Raw genomic sequence first — 22,907 nt, 5'->3', positions numbered from 1 at the left:
ATTTTCATTTCAACATACTCAAGATTGATTTCTGTGCTTTTAAAAAGGCAAATGTACATTTAATTGAATGTGTATATGTGGCATTTTAAAAACTAGTTTCCCAAGGACTTTTCATATATGGAATGCTCTCCAGCTATGCGTGAAATACTGTACATTGAATTATATGATTCCATCTTTTGTAGCCAGGCACTTCTGAACCATGAAAAGAGCCGGTGTGGTGTTCCTTATCCTAGTGAGCATTGTGGTTAACAAAAGCTTTGGGTGCTTCTGTGACCATTTTCCATGGAGTGCCTGGTCCAGCTGTTCAAGTACGTGCAATCATGGAACTCAAAGCAGATCAAGGTTTGTATGAACCACGGCAGGAAACTTCTCTTGAGAACAATTAGGGGAAAAATCTCGCCATGATCAACAACAAACTGAAATGTAGCTGCCGGCACATTGTTATGGTAATCGATGCACATTTGTTTTTCTTGACAACCAGAGGATTGTGGTTGCCATTGAGAGGGTTATGAAATGTATATCAAAGCAAAAATTTCCCACACTGATTGCACCCATCAAAGGTCAACAAAATAAATTGGGAAAGTAACACCGGCTTTTTGGCATTGGATTAAAAAATTTAGGGATAGAAGTCTGTGCTGCAGTTCCTTTCAAAAGCGATGTACACTATATAAAGGTGAGGGTTCGAACAGCCATTTTGAAAATTGCTTTATGAGCTTAACATCTGACAGCTCGATGGAGTCATCTGCATTGTCAGGTCATGTGATGATCTAGTGCTAACACACCTGGGCCACCCCCACATTTTAAGGTGTTGCGGCATTTGTAGACAGGTGGTTTCCTCACATAGATGAAGGTCTCTCCAATGACTTGCAAGCCATAGGTTGTGAGGTTTGGGGTGTGCAATTGTTTTGTAACAAATGTAAACAAATGGGGCCCACTTGCATCATTCATTACTATTGACAAAGTGAATACTAGAGTCATGGATGAGTTTGAAACACCTTTGGTTTCATTTAGAACTTTTCAGTAATTGAGGCTCTCCCCCCACCCCTCCACCCCCGCAAAAGAAAATCAGATATTTTGAAGCAAGCAAAGTCTTACCTTTCTGACCTCTGACAAGTGGGTATGTATGCCCAATCTGATCCCATGCTAGCTCCATGAAAGAGGCGCTTGAGAGGGGGCATGATTGAGATGTACAAAATTATGCAGCAGATGGACAGAGTGGACAGAGATGCTCTTTAGACACTCACACAACACCAGAACCAGGGGACATCCACTAAAATTGAGTGTTGGGAGAGTTAGGACAGACAAAAGAAAATATTTATTTACTCAGCATGTAGTTGGTCTGTGGAACTCCTTGCCACAGCATGTGGTGATGGCATCTGGCCTAGATGCCTTTAAAAGGGGATTGGACAAATTTCTGGAGGAAAAATCCATTACAGGTTACAAGCCATGATGTGTACATGCAACCTCTTGATTTTAGAAATGGGCTACATCACAATGCCAGATGCAAGGAAGGGCACCAGGATACAGGTCTCTTACTGTCTTGTGTGCTCCCTGGGGCATTTGGTAGGCCACTGTGAGATACAGGAAGCTGGACTAGATGGGCCTATGGCCTGATCCAGTGGGGCTGTTCTTATGTTCTTATGACTCTCCACCTAACAACAGACCATGTGCTTGGCTCATGATGGTAGTGATCCCAAAGAGTTCAGAGAGTGTTTCTTGGGATAGATGTGGGGGAGAGCAGCTATTTTCCCTGCAGCAGATAATGGAGACTATTTTCAATTCTTTGGTCTTTCTGTTATTGTATCATCATTGTTGTCCGGCTCTTATAAAAACAGCACTAATTTAGAGTTCCTTCATCTTGCAGGGCAAGGGACTACACTGAATATTATTTTAAGCATGCTTGCGACAGATTGTGTACATGGAGTGAATCTCAGCCATGTAACCAGCAGGCATGCCCTATCAATTGCCAGCTCAGTGACTGGGGTAGCTGGTCAGAATGCGACCCATGTGTTAAAAAACAAGTAAGTAAATTTGAAGGAAGTAGTAAGCAAATCCCCAGGCAGTGCCTGAGCTGTTTATAGTAGCTTAAGCCTCAGGGTGATGTGTAACTCAATTCACTGATCTACTTTCCAGTACAGGCAGGTTTCTAAGCAGTGCTACTTTGTCAGTGTGGCAGATGTTCTATGCTCAATTCCCTACAGCTGTGTTTCTCAACCAGTGGCATGGGTATCACCAGTGGTACTTGGGGTGGTGTCTGCTGGTACTTGCAGGACCCCTGGACTCCTGCTACCCAGCAGTGAGACCAGGAACGCAATGCAACAAACTAACCTCAGAGCAGCATTGCCCTTATGTCAGTACTGGAAAGTGGTTAGGATTGTGCCCTAAATGAAAGGTGTGTCCCAAATCAAACCTCAGCTTAACTATTGTGAACTATTTCCATAGCTTAGGGCTCCGGTTCCTAAAATTATCACAATCACAGCTCCTTTCTTTCACAGTGGCCTTCCTGGCTCTCCCAGACACCACCATATTGGATTGTGGGAGATCCAAGATGGTAGTGCCTGGGAGAATTGGGAAGAGGAGGATGTGGGGGCATCTCACGGCATCCAAGTGATTTTGCCATGGTGCCTTTAGGCATGATGCACAGATTGGGAACCACTGGCCTAGGGTAAGTCATTGTCCTAGACTCACAACTAACCATCCGTGATATGGAAATAATATTAGTAGCCCACTATGCATGGAGGTTGTGAGGGTTACTGAGATAATGTATGTGAAGAGTTACATAATGGGTTCCCTCCAGGGCAGAAAGAAGCCAAGGTAAAAAAACAATAGATAGACAGATGGATAGATAATGCGTAGGTAGTGGTTCTGTTCACTGTGGGGGATCCAGACAACCTACGTACATTTTCAGGCTTTTCAGCACCTAGTAAAAGGAAATTAGAGCACAATCTAGAGGCACCCGTGGGCTGGCACAAGTTCCTTGCACTGGCCCAGAAGGGTCGCAAATGTGCTGTAAAACACGTTTGTGCCTCCTCGGGAGTACGCCGCATCAATGCACGGAGGTGCGCTGGCACATGGATACTGAATCCAGCCTCTGTGGCGGCTTATTCCGTGAGTCTTGCATCTGCCCAACTGGGCCAACACAAGGCTCTGGGGTGGGCAGGAGGGAGGTGGAAGGGAGGCATTCCTGGGCGGGGGGAGAGAGGGCAGTGGGCAGCCCTGGGGGCGGGCAGATGGGGAGCAGGAGGCGGGGCTGGGATCCAGCACTTATACTGGATCCCAACCCCCGTTCCCAGGGAGTTCGGAGCGGCTTCAAGCCGCTTTGCTCTCCTCAGACTTGTGCTACCCCAGGAGGTGGTGCAAGGCTGAGGAGATCCAAAGGGGTCAGTGTGCTTTATCTGGAGGTAAGGGGGAAAGTTTCCCCTTGCCTCTGGCTGAGCCACTTTGGGCCCCTATCCTGCGCTGGATACAGCGCAAGCCTCTTGGCTTGCTTGGTCCAGCACAGGCTAGGATTGCACCCTTAGAAAGGTAAAAATTCCATTTCTCAGTGCTGTCTTTGGTATCTGACACCAAATTCCACATTTGTATGGTTTGTCCAAGAAGATACCTGGCCTACATACAGCTGAGTTTATGCAGTTCCACAGAGCTAGAAAGTCAGAATAAGAACAGTTTTAGGCTCTTGAATTTTCACTCGTTTCTATTTTCAGTTTCGGGTTAAGTCTCTGTTACGTCCGTCTCAGTTTGCGGGTCAAGTTTGTACAGAGCAGATGGTAGATTTCCGGAGATGCTTCCCAACAAAATTATGCAACATAGAAGAAGTCAACTGTGAGAATAAGTTCCTGTGTGAAAATGGTAATTTCTGCTTTGTAGTCGATATGGGCGACAGATGGTGCATATACATATTTTATATATGAACTTCAAGGTGGAGCACATGAGATTCACCCATTCAGACACCACCCAGAACTTGAATCTGTTTTGTTACAGCACAGTGGTAACATCCTGGGGTTGTTTTTTTTTTTTTTTTTTTTTGGTGCTTTATAACATTTTTGGAGTCATGGTACCCTTTGAGAATGTGAGGAAAGCTATAGGACCCTTCCCCCAATGCATATAAACACTTACTATACAAGGAAAATTTTGCATACAATTTACCGCAGACTCTTGCCTATAAGTTGATCCCACAGATATGTTGAGGGCAGGTTTTGAGCCAACATCATGAAATTTTCTATGACCCTCGGATAAGTCAGGGGTTAAACTTAGGGGGGTGTCTGACTATAGTTTTGTCTGATTTTACCTGAGGCCAGATCCTGAAAAATAACCTACCGCTAATTGTTACCTAAGAACTGTAGTCACTAATTTATTAAAAGTAAAAGATCATAAGATTCTTTTTCAATTCTGGTCTTCACTGTTGCAAGGTTCAAGAAAGCAAGACTCAGTACTCAAGGGTGATCGTTTGCAGGCTTTATTTCGTTGCTAGCAATGGGCATCTCATGGGACTAATGTCTCCAAGCACGAGAGCAATTGTCAATGTTAACTGGACCATTTATACTTTTCTGGGTTCTTTGTCTGGAAATCTGGACTTTCCATTCGCTGAAAATTCGCATCATAGATGGGGCTAACTCTTAAAAGGCTAAAGATAACATTAGGGACATCTGATAGGTGTGCTTCAAGTTACAGGTTTCCAAAAAAGGTAAAATCAGACATTTAAACATATTGAATTACAAAGTTTTCAAAAACCAGTAGGGGGTGCTACAAAAGGCATATATATATATGCCTTTTTCTGTGAAAGCATGAAAGAATAAAATATAAAGCTTTAAGTGAGCACTGGCAGGCAGACATAGTGAGACATAGTGTTTAAAAGGTAGAAACAATCTCTGCCCTGCCTGCCTGGTGCCTGCCTGCTGCTTGAGAAACTTGGCAGCTTGAGAAATGAAACTGTTCAGAGTTGAAAGGCTCTGCCCTCTGATTGACCCGGAGATCAGGCAAAGTGAGAAATGGAGCTTGATTACTTGGCAAAAATTTCACGTACTATAGGCGAATATATACGATATATCATTGCATTGGAAATTGATTTATTTCACATAAGCAGAATATACTAAAAACAATGTCTCTTTCACTTTTGTTTTTTTATGCAAAACTTCCTGAAAAAAATTGAAATATTGACAAATTGGCAAGCATATTTGAGAGATCATCTTCTCCCATAAAATCTGGCTCATCCTCAGCAGTCATTTTAGATATGCCTTCACATACAGAGATAAGAAGGGTGGCAGTGTGAATCAGGGCTTTCTCGCTAGTGGCACCTACCTTATGGAATTCCTCCCCTTTGTTTTAAGAAGAGCTCCTTCTTTAGAGGCCTTCTTCCCTTCCAATGAGATCTAAAACCATTCCTTTTCCAGCAAGCTTTCTGATTTTAACTTTGGTGCCTGGCATCTGGAGGTTTTATTGGGGCTTTAATTACAATATCAACTATGAGATTTTATGTACTGTCTTCCACTGGCGGTTTTCTAATGTTTTATATTTTAATATTTACATGTTTTAATATTTATTTTGCATTTTATAATTTGATTTTAATTGTATCTTAATTTTGTTATGAGCTACTTCGAGTGCCTTTGGGAGAAAAGGGGGATTAAAAAAATATCAAATAAATCAAGCTAGTGGCTACAGGGGGCTGTTTTCATTGGGAAACCAGCATGGGAGGAAGGTAACCCCACCTCCCCTAGTGCTGTAATCCTGATTCAAACAATGGACTCTGCAGTTCTAAATTTAAAGTGATGGGAGCTCCAATCATGAATCTTGAGCTTATTTTGTTAGACCCTTATCGCAGGCACCTCCATCATCACTGAGTCTTATGGTGTTCAGTAAGATCTAGTCACCTGTCCAGGCCACTAGCTCTGGGCTCCAGTTTAATTGGCAGATCTTAACGTTCCCAAAGACTTACTTGCACTTTAAGTCTTTACAGTATTGTTTTGCTTCACTTCCTGTAATTTTAAAGACGCTGATAAAAAAAAGAACCCAGAATGTTTCTCATAGCAGACATTAGGTGACGCCACGTTCCTTCAATACACTGCTGCATTGCTCAATTAACTCTAATGCACTTTAAAGAATGCCTGTTTAGAGACTACTGATTTGCAGTAGAAGATATGTTGGAAACTTGTCACGCTGCTGTTATTTCTTCACAACAGGTCGCTGCATTGCCAGAAAACTAACATGTAATGGAGAAAATGACTGTGGAGACAATTCAGATGAACAGAATTGTCAGAAGACAAAGTCTGTGTGTAACAAAAGGGCCAAAAGTCTTCCGAGTGTGCAGCTCATGGGCCTTGGGTAACATGTTTATGTTCACATTCGATTGGTCTTCCTGTTGGTCAGTTTATGTCACATAAACTGTGGTGACACAGAAGGGCATTTCATCATCATCATCATGAAGTGGGCCTCTGTATCCCTTGGGGATCCATTCCAGAACCCCCCACGGATTGCAAATTTTGAAGTCTCCAGGGGGGAAGGGACCCTGCCGGCAAATAGAAGTGCCTTTCAGAAGCCTCTGGAAAGCCTTCTGAGGTATAGGGAAGTTGCACACAACCTCCCCATGCCTCAGAAAACCTCCTGGACGCGATTGGAAGGCACTTCTGGTTCGCATCCAGGAGGTTCTCTGAGGTCCTCCAGTGTTGAGGTCCTCAGGATCCGTGTTGAGTCACATCTGCAGAGCCCAAGCCCGCAGACAAGAAGGCCCCACTGTATATTGCTTTTCAACAAGAGTAGTTCATAAAGTGGTTTACAAAGAAAAATCATAGCCCAATCCTAACAAGCCATGGAGCAGGCAGCCGGCTGGCCTGAGCTGCATGCAGAGCAGGGCTGGGCAGGATTGCACAACTCAGAGTAAGGGGGATTCATTCCCCTCACCCTGTGTTGCACAGCAGATGTCCCTATAGAGCTCCTCCATAGAGCTACTCCATAGAGCTCCACAGAGCTACTCCATGGAGATACTCCTTGTCTTGTGTGCTCCCTGAAGCATTTGGTGGGCCACTATGAGATACAGGAAGCCTAACTAGATGGGCCTTTGGCCTGATCCAGCAGGGTTCTTCTTATGTTCTTATGTACTTGGATCTGTGCCAAGAGGTGGTGCTGATCCAAGCAGCCCAGTGTAAGGCTGGGCCACCTGGATGCCTAAGTGCCAGATCCTAGTCCCACCCACCTCCTGGGCTCTGTCCTCCCACCAGCCCGCCTGCTGCCCTCCTTCCCCCTGCCCCAAAATGCCCCCATTTTGCCCTACACTGCCCTCCCCAGGCCCCTGCACTGACCTGACTCAGCTGGCGCAAACTCACCTGTCTGCCAGCGTACTGGGGTTGGATTTGACTTTCCCGCTCCTTAGGTGGTACAAAAGTGTCTTATGGCACTTTTGCACTGGCCTAGGGTACTGTCTGGATTGCTCCCTCAATCAATCAATGGTTTCCTGTCCCCATAGGTCTCACAATGTTAAAATGTTACATGACTGACAACCTGGCTGAGAAGCCCTAGACCAGAGGTGTCAAACATAAGGCCCGGGGGCCGGATGTGGCCCTCGGAAGCTTTTTATCCTGCCCTCAGGCTCTCAGCTGCTGAGCAGTGCTGAGGTGCTACTGCTGAAAGGGCAGCCTGCACAAAAATTGGGCTCTCCTGTATCTTGAAATATGATAAAGATTTGCGTGTTTTCTCTTCTGTCATTTGCAGCTAATTAATTCCTAAGTGAGAAAAAGTGCTTATTTTTTGTTATGACCTGTTTAATGACAATACTTTCTGCCTAACGACATCACTTCCAGCCCTCCGCAGGCATCATGAATGCCATTCGGCTCTCGGTATGAAACAAGTTTGACACCCCTGCCCTATACACTATTCTGCACAGCAGCTGTAAATAAATGAATTCAGACAACTCTCAGATGACGTATAAGCTAACACAACTTGCCACTCAATTCTGTGCCCGATTATTCTTTAATTCTAGATACCACCTTTTGGCAGGAGAGAGCCGAGGTGAAGTTCTTGATTATTCTTTCAATGGTGGGAGCTGTGTCCTGGTGAAGAGTGAAGACAAAAGGAGTACATTTCGTGTACCTGCAAACCTCGAGGCTGTCAGCTTTCAGGTGATTGGGGAGGCCTATCACAGCAACAGGCAACGTATCAGTAGTGGGTCCTCAGGTTGCCACCCTGCTGATGCAATGCAAGGCCACCTTCTTCCCAATTAATTCAGCATTTGTGAGCTTCCTTGCCAGGACCCCAAGTTCACTAAGATAATGGATTGATCCCTTCCAGAACAAGTCACAGACAAAAGAGAGTGGTGTTATTCAATAAGGAGGGGAGGAGATTAAATCTTTTTCTGGGGTGGCCTCTTTGCATCATTCATTTGCTTCTGAACTAAGAAATTAATGTATAAAATTCCAAGTAGAAATTATTTCATCTTTTTTCCTGTTTAAAAAACAACCTCTTTGGGGGGGGGGATTCATGTGTAAATAGTGACTAAAAATAGGATATTTTTTCACAGCACATTTTTGGTAATTAAAGTTTTTTGTTTGTTTGTTTGTTTGTTTGTTTGTTTTGCAAAAGGACTTCTGATGCACTGTCTTGACAGTTGGAAAAAGGGATCTAGATCAAGCAGGGTCGTATAGCAGAAGACCCCTTTTCCAACTGTTCCCCACCAACTGCTGCTAGATTGCTACTAACAATCAAACAGGAGCAGAGACAGTAAAAAGGTTTCAAAGAAAAGGATGTGATTTACAAGTCACATGTACGTACATCTCTGTTAGCTGTACAGGTGCTATACAGCTCCCTTTGCCTGGCTGTGTGAGACCTCATTGCAGGGTAGATTCCATGCAGCCGGTCAGAGCTCATGGAGAGAGTTCTTGCATGCTTAGTACATCTGGAAGAGAGAGGGAGAAGAGGGTGGAGAAGGAAGCCAGATAGGAATATATCCCCAAAGGTCAAAGAGGGAAAAAGTAAAGGTCTGAGCAGTACCTTCTGGATAATACATTTCCTGCTAGTGTCCTGCAGGCAGAGTTGCACCTATTTTCCAACAATGGCCATGGTTTTTCATTGTTCTTTTTCTTCCATCCCAAATGTGACTATATGACTTTCTGTTGTCAGGTGGAAAATCAAGAAGATGATCTGATAGCAGATTACTACACAGACCTAACACCCATAACAAATTTGCAGTCAGAAAAGAAGAAATATGGGCAAAGTAGTGGGCGTCAAACTTCTGGAATCCCTTATTTTTGGGGGTCTGTTACAAACCAAGTATCGACATCATCTTCTGCCTTCCGGGAAGCAATCAAATCATCCCATAAAATAGTAAGAATACATAGCCTTCTACATTACATACCAGTTTTGAAAACTTCTAAAAGGGGATTAGACAGGTTTATGGCAGATAATGCTATTGATGAGTGCTGGTCATGATAGCTACATGGATTCTCACTAAATACCAGTGGTTGAGAAGCACAGTAGCAGAGGGCTAATGACTCCTAACCCTTCTTCTGAGTTTCCAACAGGCATTTGGTTGGCCACTGTGGGAAGCAGAATGCTGGACTAGATGGAAATTTAGTCTGATCCAGTGGGGCTCTTCTTACTTGCCACCCTTCTCCCACTCCCACTTCTTTCCCACAATTCCAAAAAAATGCTGGACTACATGCTGCAATGAAGTAGCCATCAATGTACTGTATGTCCAATTCTTTAATGCTCCTTGTGCAACCTGGACACCTGCCTACATTGTTCAGTGGATAGGCCAGGAGGCTATCTACTGCGGCTCCTCAAATGAGCGTATCGTTTGAAAAAGGAGGAAAGAGAGACAAGCTAACAGGAATCATGACTCCCTTTTTTCTTTTTCTTTCTTTTTTTAAAGAATTCCAACTTCATAAGAATCCATAAGGTGATTGCAGTGTCAAACTTCACCATGAAACCGTCAGGCTTGCAGCTCTCGGCAGTGTTCTTAAAGGCCCTGCACAGCCTGCCTCTGGAGTATAACTATGCCCTCTACAGTCGGATATTTGATGACTTTGGGACTCATTATTACACTTCTGGTACCCTGGGAGGCAAATATGACCTCCTTTACCAGTATAACGAAGAGGAGAGAAAGAGTTCAGGTGTGTCTTTTGTATTTTAACTTAAATGCAAGACTAGATATTGTGAGATCTGCTTGGAAATCAAGAGATTAAAGAATTGGACAACTTCATGAGAAATAGGTCTAGCAACTGTCATTATCCATGTTATCAAAAAAATGAAAAATGTAGCCTTTGGGAATTCTTGTCATTAGCAAGTGCTGGGGACAAGCAATAGAGCCTTGCAATCTTAATTTGGTTGTGTTTTGCTTGTGAATGTCCCCACTGTCAGATATGGTGTACTGACCATAGACAAGGTATGTCCTAGCAAGGCAATTCATGATTTTTTTTTTTTTACATTCTTTTAAAAATACAATAAATGTGTTTGTTCAAGTTGCTTTAGGACACAGAAATTTTATTTATTTTATTGTGCTTGAAGGATTCCCCCATGCAATATCTTTCACAGATATTATCCTGCCCTAAGCCAGTTTAGCTTCAAAGATGTTGTTACACAGGCCATGCTTAATTTTATTTACAGCCATGATCACCTTTCCCTCAATTTTTTTTCAACTGGGCAGCACCCAATGGTGGCCACGCATCCGTCACACTGGGCAATGGTATCATTGTTATCACCAAGCTCTCTGGCCCGGAGTTGCTGGCATTGCACAGCAACCTTGTTCAGCTGCATGGGGCTTCGATCGCTCAGCTTACAGGAAATGCTTATAATAAAGAAAAGATACATTGAATTTTCATTACTTTAACTGAAAGTACAGATGTATTTTGCTATCTGAATGTGAATAACAGAGTGGAAGCTGTTCAACATGAAGATCTGGTGCTCCTGTGTGTATGAAATCTAAGCCTTGTTTGAGATATTGATTTGTTGTTTTTATGGTTGCTAAGTCCAGGTTTAACAGAAGTCCAAATGGAAAACTGTGTGCGAACTGAAACAGAGCGTGTTATTTTCTTCTTCTATAAGGAAAGGGAACATCATCTTTATTGCTCCCAAAATAAAATGACTGAGCGTTCTGAAGGTAACTATCCTATTGCAGGAATCCTTATACTCTGCATTAAAGATTCTAGGGGTGATGCAATCCAGAATGCCACCAGGTGCCATCTTGAGTCTGCCACTTCTGTGCTAAAAAAAGAACCCCCCCCCCGAAAAACCCTTCCAGTGCTCCCTGCGTACTGCCATGAAATCCAGAAGTATAAGAATTCTGGTTTCATTTACCATTTACGGGGACAGCACAATCTTGTATTCCGGGTTTCAAGGCGGCATATGATAAGGAGGGGAAAATTCTGCCTCATGTTCAGTGAGAGCAAAGCAGGTCAGTGTGGCTTCGATTGGTGACAGATTGTAGGCAGGTGGCAGCAGACTTGGTGTTATATAGTGGGTCCATGCGAATAAAGGAAGGCATAGAGATAACAGCTCAATATGTGTTTATTCCATCTTCAGAACAGAACCTGGCAATGAATCTGAATGAATCTGACACAAGGCAAACACCCCTGGCTTTTATATCCTTTAGCTCCGCCCAGACTCCCCATAATTGGTGCAATTGGAACATTGACTAGAGGGCCAATCGGATGGGAGGATTTCGATCCATCACCTGATTGGCCAGCCATAAGTCTGGGCCAATCAGTTATGCAGGATTTCAATCCTGCATAACTTGCATATGTAACACTTGGTATGAAAGACACTCCATACCCCCCAACCTGTCCCTCAGACCCCTTGCAATCTGCCACCCATGCAACCAACTTCAGGTGACTGCCTGGATGGGCCAGCACTGAAAGATCCCCAGTTCTTGTTGGATTCTTCCCACACTCTAGTTCCATGTGGAGTTCCACCGTCAACAGACAGCAGGTAAGAATCAAACTAAACATGGTGTTAAGCATTTCATTGTTGGTGTATCTTTTTATTTTTAAATAGCCATGGGCAGCCTGATCTGGATTGAGACCATGATGCATGAGGGCAAGAGGTGAATCCTTTGCCAAGTTCCAGTGAAATCCACTCCCCTAAAGCTGGCCCAGGACAAAACCTGCTATTGGTGCCAGTTGAAACTTGTGTCCTAGAATAAATAGTCACTGCAGAGGGAGGGGATTTTCGCCAGAATCTCATGCAGGAGAAAAGGGTTTAAGCAGCTAATCTGTACCCCCAAACTTGACGCATATCAGACTTCCCTATGGTGGTGGTTTCTTTTTCAAACACAAAAATGGAAAAAATTCCTAATCAGATAAAACAGTACAGCCAGTATAAGAAGGAAAGAAACACATTAGAAAGGAAAGGTGTTTTGAAAAGAATCAGAATGGCTCTGGGCGGTATGTATATTTTGTTGTATTTGCCATCTCACATTTTGATTTTTTAAACCTTTTTAGGTTCCATGTTGAAGTCTTCTGAACGTTCTATTTCCCTGGTGAAGGGTGGACGAGCAGAGTATGCTGCCTCTCTAGCCTGGGAGAAAAAAGGAGCTTTCCCAGGACAAGCCATTTTTAATAACTGGTTGGAATCAGCCAAGGAAAATCCAGTTGTGATTGAATCTGAGGTATGAAATAGAGAACAGAGAGTGGTTAGGAGGAAAAACTGCATGTGCTGGGGTAGTAAGGCTGTTGAGTTTCCTAGAGGAAACTTCTTGCTTCTTACTCCTAGTTTATTAACTAATTTCTAATTTCCTTCTAACTTCCAACTTCTGTAAGGTCAATATATGGTTGCATACATGCAAATTTATTTAAAATTGCCCATTGCTTATGTAAACTTGGTGAGGTCTTGGTTCTCCCATTTAATTTAATCTGCAAGGTAGCTGATGGAGTCCTGTCTTTGGACAGGCAGTAGGACTAGATGGCCTGTCTACCTCTCACAACTCTATAATTATCCACGCACCCTCCAATGAGCCGAAGAGACACAGGCTTGGAATGAAAATGGGCCACTTTATTAAACTTCTGCAGCAGGGTAGCAACTAATTTAACCCTCCAAGCATGTAGGTATCTAGGTTGGGGGAACGTGTCCTGGTCATTTATCTCCCCCAGATGTTTATTATGTAAATGGGCGTACTGCGTGACTCAAGGCACCTCTTATTTTGCAGTGTGATTCCTCCTTAGGTGGTCTCCATTTTGGATTTGGTGAAGAACTTCCCCTGTGCTGTGACCAAACGCCATAATCTCAGGAAAGCATTTTCAGAATATATGGAGAAATATGACCCATGTCGATGTGTTCCATGTCCCAACAATGGCCAGCCTGTTTTATCAGGAACTGAATGCCTCTGTGTGTGTAAGGCTGGGACTTATGGAAAAAACTGTGAGATACGAGCACCAGACTACACATCAGGTATTTATGGTAACAGTATATCCTCTTTTCTTACCACAGCATTACTGTAGTGTGGCCCAAAGGCTGCAAACCTATAGGGACGATGAGGATGATGATATTTTTACAATTTTATATTTCCCTTTTGATACATAAGTAAGCATCTAGCACAATAATCACTAATAATAAAAATAATTAAATACTTCTAACAGCGTAGATCAGGATGTCAAATAGTCTGATATGGCCCGTAGAAGCTTTTTATTTGATCCTGTGATGATCACAGAGGACTTTACAGAGAACACACAATTACTAGGTGGTTTGGGGCAATGAAACTTGTGAATACAATGGACAGGAGTCCTGTGAACTTTGGTGTGAGACTCAGAGACTCTGGCCAAACACAGATGTCAGAGATGGAAACACTAGTGGAAGATATGGAGGCCACCACAGTGAGGGGGTAGGATTAAAGGAGAGCACCAGCAGCAAACTGGAGATGAAAAGTAGAAGAGGGAGGGCAAAGAGATCTAGTGGGAGAAAAATACGTGGACTGAAAAACAGCAAGAGAAAATAGGATGAAGAATGGCAGGCTAGTGGAACGTTAGTGGTGGGGCCCTTGTGGTGGTGATGGGCCAAGGAAATAAGGGCCAGGGAGAAAGGGGAAAGGAGAGTGAAATAAAGGATCCAAGCAGAAGAGAAGGAGGGCAGAAGGAGGCTGGGTTACCTTCTTAATTAAGTCACTTCCATCCCATACTAGGCACCGTGAATCCTCTTCGACCCACTGTATGAAATGGGTTTAATGCCCCCTGGCTTAAATGATTTAGAGAAAAGATTAGACAAATTTGTGATATATAGTATGTCAAGGGGAGAAAAAGGACTTAGACAAGTTCACCTGAAATCCTCTGAAACTGATGAGAGTTTTTCTGTTGATATCAGTGTTTTTTGGACAAGGCCATAAATGTGTTTTGGGGGTTTTTGGGTGCTAGTTGCAGTAGATGGCTACTGGAGTTGCTGGTCTGCATGGAGTTCATGTGACGCATCTTTTAAGAGACGAAGGACTCGACTGTGTAACAACCCTGCAACCATGAATGGAGGGAAACCTTGTACAGGTGAAGGGCAAGAAGAAGAAGACTGTAATATCTCTTTGTTTGCGGACAAGTAAGAATAATAATATTTATACAGTGGCTCTAGGGCATGTGGTCCATTACCCAGTAACACAAGCAAAAATGGAAACTCAGCAGGGACATGTGTCCTGCACAGTTTGGATGTGCAATGGCTACACATCTATTCCCTTTCCTATTTGTTGTTTGAATGGAGGAGCATTCTAAGTAGTGCTGGCCCCAGGATTTTGGGAGCCCTTGAGGAAGGCACCTTCTGTGAGCATCATTTGCATGGAGAAGGTTGGAAGGACAAGTCAGGAAGTATCTCGAGTTGCCCCTGACCTTTGACGATGCCCCATGCAAATAGCCCTGCTATTGGGCTGATGGGCACTTTGGGTCCCTGACACAATCTAACTGTTCTCTAGAACCAGCTCAGATTCCTAGTTATTCAACAGCTCTGATTCTCTGTGACTCTTGTTTGTTAGCATTTTTTAATTATGTTCCTAATGGGAAGATCACACATTTCAGGGGGGCTCCATGTGTAAATGATGATGAAGGTGTAAGAGAGGTAGAAATCCAACCTGAAGTTGAATCTGGGTGCCTGACCCCAATACCACCAGAAAATGGATTCATCAGGGTAAGAAGCATTTTACAAACTTCATGAACAATGTTTTAGGCAGGCCTTCCCTCTTTGGCCTGTGACACCAAACCTGCAGTGCCATTTTGTCCTCTTGGGATCACTTTTTTGACATGGTCAAGCAAGCAAGGCTGGCCTATCCATGAAACCAGTGGCACATGACCAGGTAAGGAGGCAGCATGTTGCATGCTGCCTTAGGTGCTGGGAGGTTTTGGACCTTCAGTTGCATATGAGTGTATAGAGACTGAATCATTATGCCAGATTAGAACCACTTGTTCATATATGATGTGGAGAGTCCATTGCTCACTATAAAGTCATTCTTTATATATGCAGAAGGAATCGGTTTAGTTCCTAGCATTCCAATTAAAGATGGATCCACTAGCAGGTGATGAGGACGATCCCTGCCTGAGACCCTAGGCAGCCACTCAGAGTAAACAATGCTAGGCTACGTGGACCATCCCATAGCATTCTTAATGTGCTCACCATTTTTATTTTATAAAATAAAATTTTATGTTTCCCTTTTCATTCATAGATCAGCATCTTACACAATTACCAGTCGTTACACAGTCACAATTTGATATAAAACTACATCCCACCTTTCCATTTTGATAAAAATGTTTAAAATAGGCAATGAAATCCTAGTGAAATCCTGCAACAAGATGGTTGTAGGATCTTTGAGCAAATAGATGAGCAGCATTTATTTGTACAGGTCTAGTAGTTGCATGTCATCTCACTGACTATTCCACTTGAGGGATTTTTTTACTATAATTGCAGAATGAGAAAACGCACTACTCCATTGGAGAGGAAGCTGAAGTAGCGTGCCTGAGCGGCTATCAGCTTGTAGGATATCAGTTTCTCAGGTGCCTTCCGGATGAAACGTGGGATCAACAGACACTCGAGTGCCAACGTAAGCAGCAGAAGAACAGATTTAATGCAAAGTGTAGGAATTAAGTGCAGTACTTGATTCTCTATGCAAGCAAATCCTAGAGGGAAAAATTACAACACATTAGCTTGGCAATAGTTTTCAAATGTATGAAATTGATAGTACGCGATGTGCATTCAGGTGCCCAATCTAGTATTAGACATTTCAGACTTCAGAATCACCATTGCATGTGTTGGGGTGCTATTCAACAGTCAACATGATATCCTTTTTAAAAGCCAAGGAAGAGTTGCTGTGGGTGTGTGTCTCCCCAACTTTGCTCCTGATAATTCCACTATTTCTTAAGGTTGGATGACACATCACACTTACTATGTGGTAGGAGCCCAGTTCTGCCTATTTTGAGACGTGAAGGCTATTGGGCAAGGAAGGCTTGAGGAACTGGAGGGGCTCAGAGTCTATCTTTCCTGCTCACAGCCTATCTTTCCTTCCTCATAAAAACATAAGAAGAGCCCTGCTGTATCAGGCCAAAGGTTCATCTAGTCCAACTTCCTGTATCTCACACTGGCCCACCTGATGTCTCAGTGAACACATAAGATAAGAGACTTTCATGCTGTTGCCCCTCCCTTGCATCTGGCATTCTGAGGTTGCCTATTTCTAAAACAAGGAGGTTGCACGAACCCATCAGATCTTGTAACCTGTGATGACCTTTTCTTCTAGAAATCTGTCCAATTCCCTTTTAATGGCATCTAGGCCAGTCGCCATCACCACATCCTGTGGCAAGGAGTTCCACAGACTACACACTGGGTAAAGAAATATTTTCTTTTGTCCGTTCTAACTCTCCCAAAACTCAGTTTCAGTGGATGTCCCCTGGTTCTGGTTCCGCCACCCAGACATTCTGAGCAAATCTGCCATGTGGATTCAGCAGGACTCTTCTTTTCTTTGAGAGTTTTGGGAAAGGAAAGGGGTGAGCAAGCACTTCAAACCCCACTTTCTTTGACAACAGGGAAAGGAATTGGTGGAGTAACACGTGGCCTAGCTCAATTTCATGATGTGAGAGTACAGTATTCCACCTTTAATTTTTTTCATGCAAGTTGTTAGTAAGGCAGCACTTCATTTGTTTAAGTTCTGAAGTCTAAATTTATTGTTCTTTAATTCCAGCATCAACTTGCTCCAGACCATCAGTCTCCAATGACACTATGATCTCCCCATTTAAATTTCATTACCAAATTGGAGAAATCATCCAACTAAGCTGCTCCAATGGTTACAATGCCATTGGCCACAATAAATTTTTCACCTGTGGGAATGACCTGTCCTGGACTCCTGTCCTGGAACCACTTTCTTGCAAGAAAGGTATGTACCTAACCAATGTTAGTTTCTGTACTCATAATGTTGCTTGTTTATTTGCCCATTCAGTTACCTTTTTAAAGATTATATCCCATCCTATGTTGAAGGCTCCATGATGGTAACAACATGTTCTAAGTCAAGCACACAACTACTCATTACGAATTATCAAGCTGAATGTAGATCACTAAGCACTTTGTGTGGTCTAATAGGGGCTTCCAAAGGCTTCAGCCTTTGCTACCTGTCTGGGGTTGCTACAGGGGTTTGGCAAGCCTCCAGCAGGCAATGGAATGCAGTTAGTAGGTTGTGTTTGTCTTGGTAGATTAAAATATGTGCAGGCCTGCTCTAAGTAGAGGTAAAAATATGAAATACTTCTTCACTAGGTGGTGGCTTCCTTGCAAATAGTTTTTTTTAACAGCATATATTTATGAACACAAAACAACTTATAAACAGCGGGAATATCAGCCAGGGTGAAACAGTCTTTGTGTTAAGAGTATTTTTTTTTTTTGAGCTGGTTGGGTGTAGCAGTTAGAGTGTTAGTAGAGTCCTATCTAGAGTCCCAATCCTATAGGGCCCTAACACAAGCGAAACAAGTGTTCCACCAGTGTAGACTGCCTTATACCTCCATGCACTGCCAGAGTGCTGGCAGGAAGGCTGGAATGGCCTTGTATGCAGCAACAATGCTGGACCAGTCAACTGACCCAGGGAAGTCAGTGGGAGCAGCAAGATGGGGTGGGGAAGGGCAGAGCAGGGCAGAGGGAGGACTGAATGGAGTGGCAGCAGGGGTGGGGAGAACAGCCAGAGGAGTCTGCAGAGGAAGCAAGTTCAGTAGCACCCATGCATCTCCATTGCTATCATTAGGAAAGAAGGGAACTGGCTCACTGTTAAGCTGCTGTTTGGGGCAATAGTCTCATAATTCACACTTAGTTGTTCACACTACCCTCAGTGGAGAGATATAAAGTCCGATGCACTCATAAGAACATAAGAACAGCCCCAATGGATCAGGCCATAGGCCCATCTAGTCCAACCTGTATCTCACAGCGACCCACCAAATGCCCCAGGGAGCACACCAGATAACAAGAGACCTGCATCCTGGTGCCCTCCCTTGCATCTGACATAGCCCGTTTCTAAAAATCAGGAGGTTGCACATACACATCATGGCTTGTAACCCTTAATGGATTTTTCCTCCAGAAACTTGTCCAATCCCCTTTTAAAGGCGCCCAGGCCAGATGCCGTCACCACATCCTGTCATAAGGAGTTCCACAGACCAACCACACGCTGAGTAAAGAAATATTTTCTTTTGTCTGTCCTAACTCTCCGAACACTCAATTTTAGTGGCTGTCCCCTGGTTCTGGTGTTATGTGAGAGTGTAAAAAGCATCTCTCTATCCACTTTATCCTTCCCGTGCATAATTTTGTATGTCTCAATCATGTCCCCCCTCAGGCATCTCTTTTCTAGGCTGAAGAGGCCCAAACGCCATAGCCTTTCCTCATAAGGAAGGTGCCCCAGCTCAGTAATCATCTTAGTCACTCTCTTTTGCACCTTTTCCATTTCCACAATGTCCTTTTTGAGATGCAGCGACCGGAACTGGACGCAATATTCCAGGTGTGGCCTTACCATCGATTTGTACAACGACATTATAATATTAGCTGTTTTGTTCTCAATACCTTTTCTAATGATCCCAAGCATAGAATTGGCCTTCTTCACTGCCGCCGCACGTTGGGTTGACACATTCATCGACTTGTCCACCCCCCCGAGATGTCCCTCCTGAACTGTCACAGACAGCTCAGAACCCATCAGCCTATATGTGAAGTTTTGATTTTTTGCCCCAATGTGCGTGACTTTACACTTACCGTATTTTTCGCTTCATAAGACGCACCTGACCATAAGACGCACCTAGTTTTTAGAGGAGGAAAACTTACTTTTAAAGTAAGCCTGCCCTTCTTCTGTGGCACCTGCACAAATGAGGACCTTGCCCCCGGTGCGGACCTTGCCCCCTTTGTTCTCCGCCTGCCCTCCCCCTGTGGCGCCCGTGCAAATGAGGATCTTGCCCCCGGTGCGGACCTTGCCCCCTTTGTTCTCCACCTGCTCTCCCCCTGTGGCGCCTGTGCAAATGAGGACCTTGCCCCCCCGTGCAGACCTTGCCCCCTTTGTTCTCCGCCTGCCCTCCCCCTGTGGCGCCTGTGCAAATGAGGACCTTGCCCCCAGTGCAGATCTTGCCCCCAGTATTCGCTCCATAAGATGCACACACTCCCCCCCCCCACTTTTTTGGGGGGGAAAAGTGCATCTTATGGAGCAAAAAATATGGTACTTACATTGAAATGCATCTGCCATTTTGCTACCCATTCTGCCAGTTTGGAGAGATCCTTCTGGAGCTCCTCACAATCACTTCTGGTCTTCACCACTCAGAAACGTTTGGTGTTGTCCGCAAACTTAGCCATCTCACTGCTCAACCCTCTCTCCAGGTCATTTATGAAGAGGTTGAAGAGCACAGATCCTTGGGGCACACTGTTTTTCACTTCTCTCCATTGTGAAAATTGCCCATTGACACCCACTTTCTGTTTCCTGGTCTTCAACCAGATCTCAATCCAGCAGAGGACCTGCCCTCTAATTCCCTGACTGTGGAATTTTTTCAGTAGCCTTTGGTGAGGGACCATGTTGAATGCCTTCTGAAAGTCCAGATATATAATGTCCACAGGTTCACCTGCATCCACATGCCTGTTGACCTTTTCAAAGAATTCTAAAAGGTTCGTGAGGCAAGACTTACCCTTACAGAAGCCATGCTGATTCTCCCTCAGCAAGGCTTGTTTGTCTATGTGTTTTGAGATTCTATCTTTGATGAGGCATTCCACCATCTTACCCGGTATAGATGTTAGGCTGACTGGCCTAAAGTTTCACGGATCCCCCCTCTTTCCCTTTTTAAAGATCGGTATGACATTTGCTATCCTCCAATCCTCTGGCACCATGGCCATTTTGAGGGACAAGTTGCATATTTTAGTCAAGGGATCAGCAACTTCATTCTTCAATTCCTTAATAACTCTTGGGTGGATGCCATTAGGGCCTGGTGACTTATTGATCTTTAATTTATCAATGAGGTCTGAAACATCTTCTCTTTTAACCTCTGACTTAATTCAAATATCTCAATATCTATTTTTGAGATATCACTCAAATATCTATTTTTTAGCACACCTTGGAGCATGTCTGTAAATTGCCGCTACATGTTACTTACAATGTTATGTGATATGTGTTTTGGGGTTTATTTGCCCCCTCAGGTGACCAAATTAATTCTGGAAGCAATTGCAGCCTTGGACAAAAAGAAGTAGAGTCTCAATGTGTCTGCATATCTCCTGAAGAGGACTGTGGGTAAGTCAAAATGATGAATGGAATGCAGCCCACCGGCCATGTCTTAAGGTCTCTTGCTCTTTTTGCTGGTTTTTTCACTCATGAAAAAACAGGTGTGTTATTAAGTCCACTATGTACCTCTGGTGGGTAGCACTTAGCTTGGTGGGTTGCATTTAGCTTGGTGGGTCACACAGCTCGCGTTGGATGGCGAGGATAGGAATTCCCTTGAACGTTGTTGTTACAACTCCTAGTCTTCCCTCCAGAAGGTGTTCCTTGCCTTCTGAGGGCTCCTTCCATTTCTTCCTCCCAGGGCCTCAGCAAAAGCATTGCTGCTGAAAGGATGGCACTGGGAGAACCCAATAAGCATGTGGGCTGGATTAAGACACCCCCAGACTAGAAGATATACACAAGGAAATGGATCAGATGTACCAGTGATGCAAGGACAGCAAGAAGTGGGATCACGTTGTCTCTCATTTCTAACATTTGTCTCAACAGTTTGAACTCAGAAGATATCTGCGTCCTGGATACAGCATCTGAACAAGCCATTACAAAAGCTGAGTGTCTATATTTGGCTAGACGTTGCCGGGGTGATGAACAGTTCCGTTTCCTCCATTCTGGTCCCTGCCGTAAGGGTGGTGACTTGAACTGGGCTGTTGAGAGGGCAAGACTTTCAGCCAATAGCACAAAGAAAGTGCCTTGTGGCTATGATGTCTGTTATGACTGGGAAACATGTTCAGGTAGGTCTATAACACTTTGCAGTCCTCGATCCGAGGGTGGTGGTTTTGTTTTTGTTTTTAAGACATGCAGCAAGGACAAATGCATCATTTTTGTTTTTTTAATATATTTAGAAAAAAAACACACATGATTTCAATTAGCAATGCATGAACTATGAAACGATACTAAAAATAAGCGTTTTATTAGTAGAATATTTATAACCCACCCGAGTAATCAAAGCTGAGGATTGATGTACAGTGGTCTCCAAAATCTGGAAGACTTATTTCTTGTTCGTGCCATTGGCCTCTGAGACATTTCATGTTTGCAATATCAAATGAAAACCTCATGTGTGAGATCTGCATTTATTGGAAGCTTTCATGAGAGAAAGGAGAGTGAGAGAAGGCTGTTTGGTGTTGAGTCTGTAGAAAAGTGAAAGTCCATGCCAGTATTTGTTGTGCAACTTGTTTACTGAGCTAGAGAGAGTACAAGAGAGAGAGAAATTGTGGGTTTTCTCGTAAATGGCCTTGGCTGAAAACACAGGAACAAGTCTTCTGCCAGAGAACAGATGCCTTGTCTGCTTACATTCTTTCTCTCCCTTGCTCTTCAAATGATCCTCCCTTTACGCTTAGACAGCTTTAGACATTTTCCCACCTGAAGCGAAAGTTAACCATTTTCCCAAGACACTTACCTCTCATTGCAGTGCTGAGAGCTCATTTTTGAAAATAACTAATAGAAGGTAATTGAAGGCACATAGACAGCATCACCTCTGGAATCTATTAAATCTAGTACCATCACTGGCCCTTTTCACTGACAGGCAGAAAGAAAGAACTGGCAGCAACAAAAGACGTGACTACAATGACTTTTTTCTGTTAGGCATTTTTTCAGTTGGTTGGAAATATTGCTTGAATTGATTGCTCAACCAATCTGTTGCACCTCCATTATCAAAACATTTAGATGGAATTTAGAATATTGCCACTGTGGTGATTTGGATGCAAGGGTGGGCAGTTGTGGGCCTTCTGACTCCAAGCCCTTTTCTATTTACAGAATCTGAATGTACCTGTTTGTTGTCATACCAGTGTCCCAAAGATGGGAGCCAACTCTACTGCATTCAGATGGGATCTCGACGCCGCTATATAACATCCACTCTCTGTTCTTTTGGAGCACTGAAATGTTCCAGGATGAGGGTAACTCTATTGTATCCTGGGAAATGTTTGCCTTAAGTTGCCATTTAGTCTTGTGGAGAGAAAACCAGAGGAATGAACACGTTTCAGAAATATTCTGTTCAGGACAAATCTTACTGAATGTTAACCCTTTGGTATCAATTTAAAACAATTACTGAGGTATGGGGCCCCCTTTGTATATGTTCTAATGGTACTGCCATCTTGATCGCTGGTGGTCCAAAGTTTAGGCCATGAAATCCTTGTCTTTTCCTCTGCATTGGTACAGAGTTTTAAGGTTTATCTTAACCTCTGGTCTATGGCTTAACTGCTTTGGAGCCCAATCCTATGCATGTCTACTTGGAAGTAAATCCCATTATAAACAGTGGAGCTTACTC

The 22,907-nt window shown here is 43.6% G+C and overlaps 1 protein-coding gene across 1 annotated transcript; it reads left to right on the top strand.

Moving 5' to 3' along the window:
• The first annotated feature begins 199 nt into the window (after positions 1 to 199).
• LOC136642062 (complement component C6-like) lies at positions 200 to 22,572 on the top strand. Its single transcript, XM_066618263.1, has 17 exons — positions 200 to 342; positions 1,865 to 2,021; positions 3,705 to 3,849; positions 6,177 to 6,318; positions 7,970 to 8,108; positions 9,106 to 9,309; positions 9,857 to 10,097; positions 10,958 to 11,083; positions 12,423 to 12,589; positions 13,143 to 13,368; positions 14,325 to 14,496; positions 14,967 to 15,075; positions 15,850 to 15,982; positions 17,114 to 17,305; positions 20,569 to 20,659; positions 21,134 to 21,375; positions 22,397 to 22,572. The coding sequence occupies exons 1-17, from the start codon at positions 200 to 202 to the stop codon at positions 22,570 to 22,572; spliced, it is 2,805 nt and encodes a 934-aa protein (XP_066474360.1).
• The last annotated feature ends 335 nt before the right edge of the window (positions 22,573 to 22,907 follow it).

The sequence above is a fragment of the Tiliqua scincoides genome, chromosome 2 (genome assembly GCF_035046505.1).
Source record: "Tiliqua scincoides isolate rTilSci1 chromosome 2, rTilSci1.hap2, whole genome shotgun sequence".
Taxonomy (NCBI): Eukaryota; Metazoa; Chordata; class Lepidosauria; order Squamata; family Scincidae; genus Tiliqua; species Tiliqua scincoides.
Note: the sequence above shows the minus strand (reverse complement) of the source record. Positions and strands in the feature narration are given on the sequence as shown.

What these genes read in the sequence shown, in the direction of transcription:
- LOC136642062 (XM_066618263.1), top strand. Translation starts at nt 200, where the DNA reads ATGAAAAGAGCCGGTGTGGTGTTCCTTATCCTAGTGAGCATTGTGGTT. An exon ending in GTGCAGCTCATGGGCCTTGG is followed by an intron (nt 6,319 to 7,969) that starts GTAACATGTTTA and finishes CTTTAATTCTAG; the next exon opens with ATACCACCTTTTGGCAGGAG. An exon ending in TCAAATCATCCCATAAAATA is followed by an intron (nt 9,310 to 9,856) that starts GTAAGAATACAT and finishes CTTTTTTTAAAG; the next exon opens with AATTCCAACTTCATAAGAAT.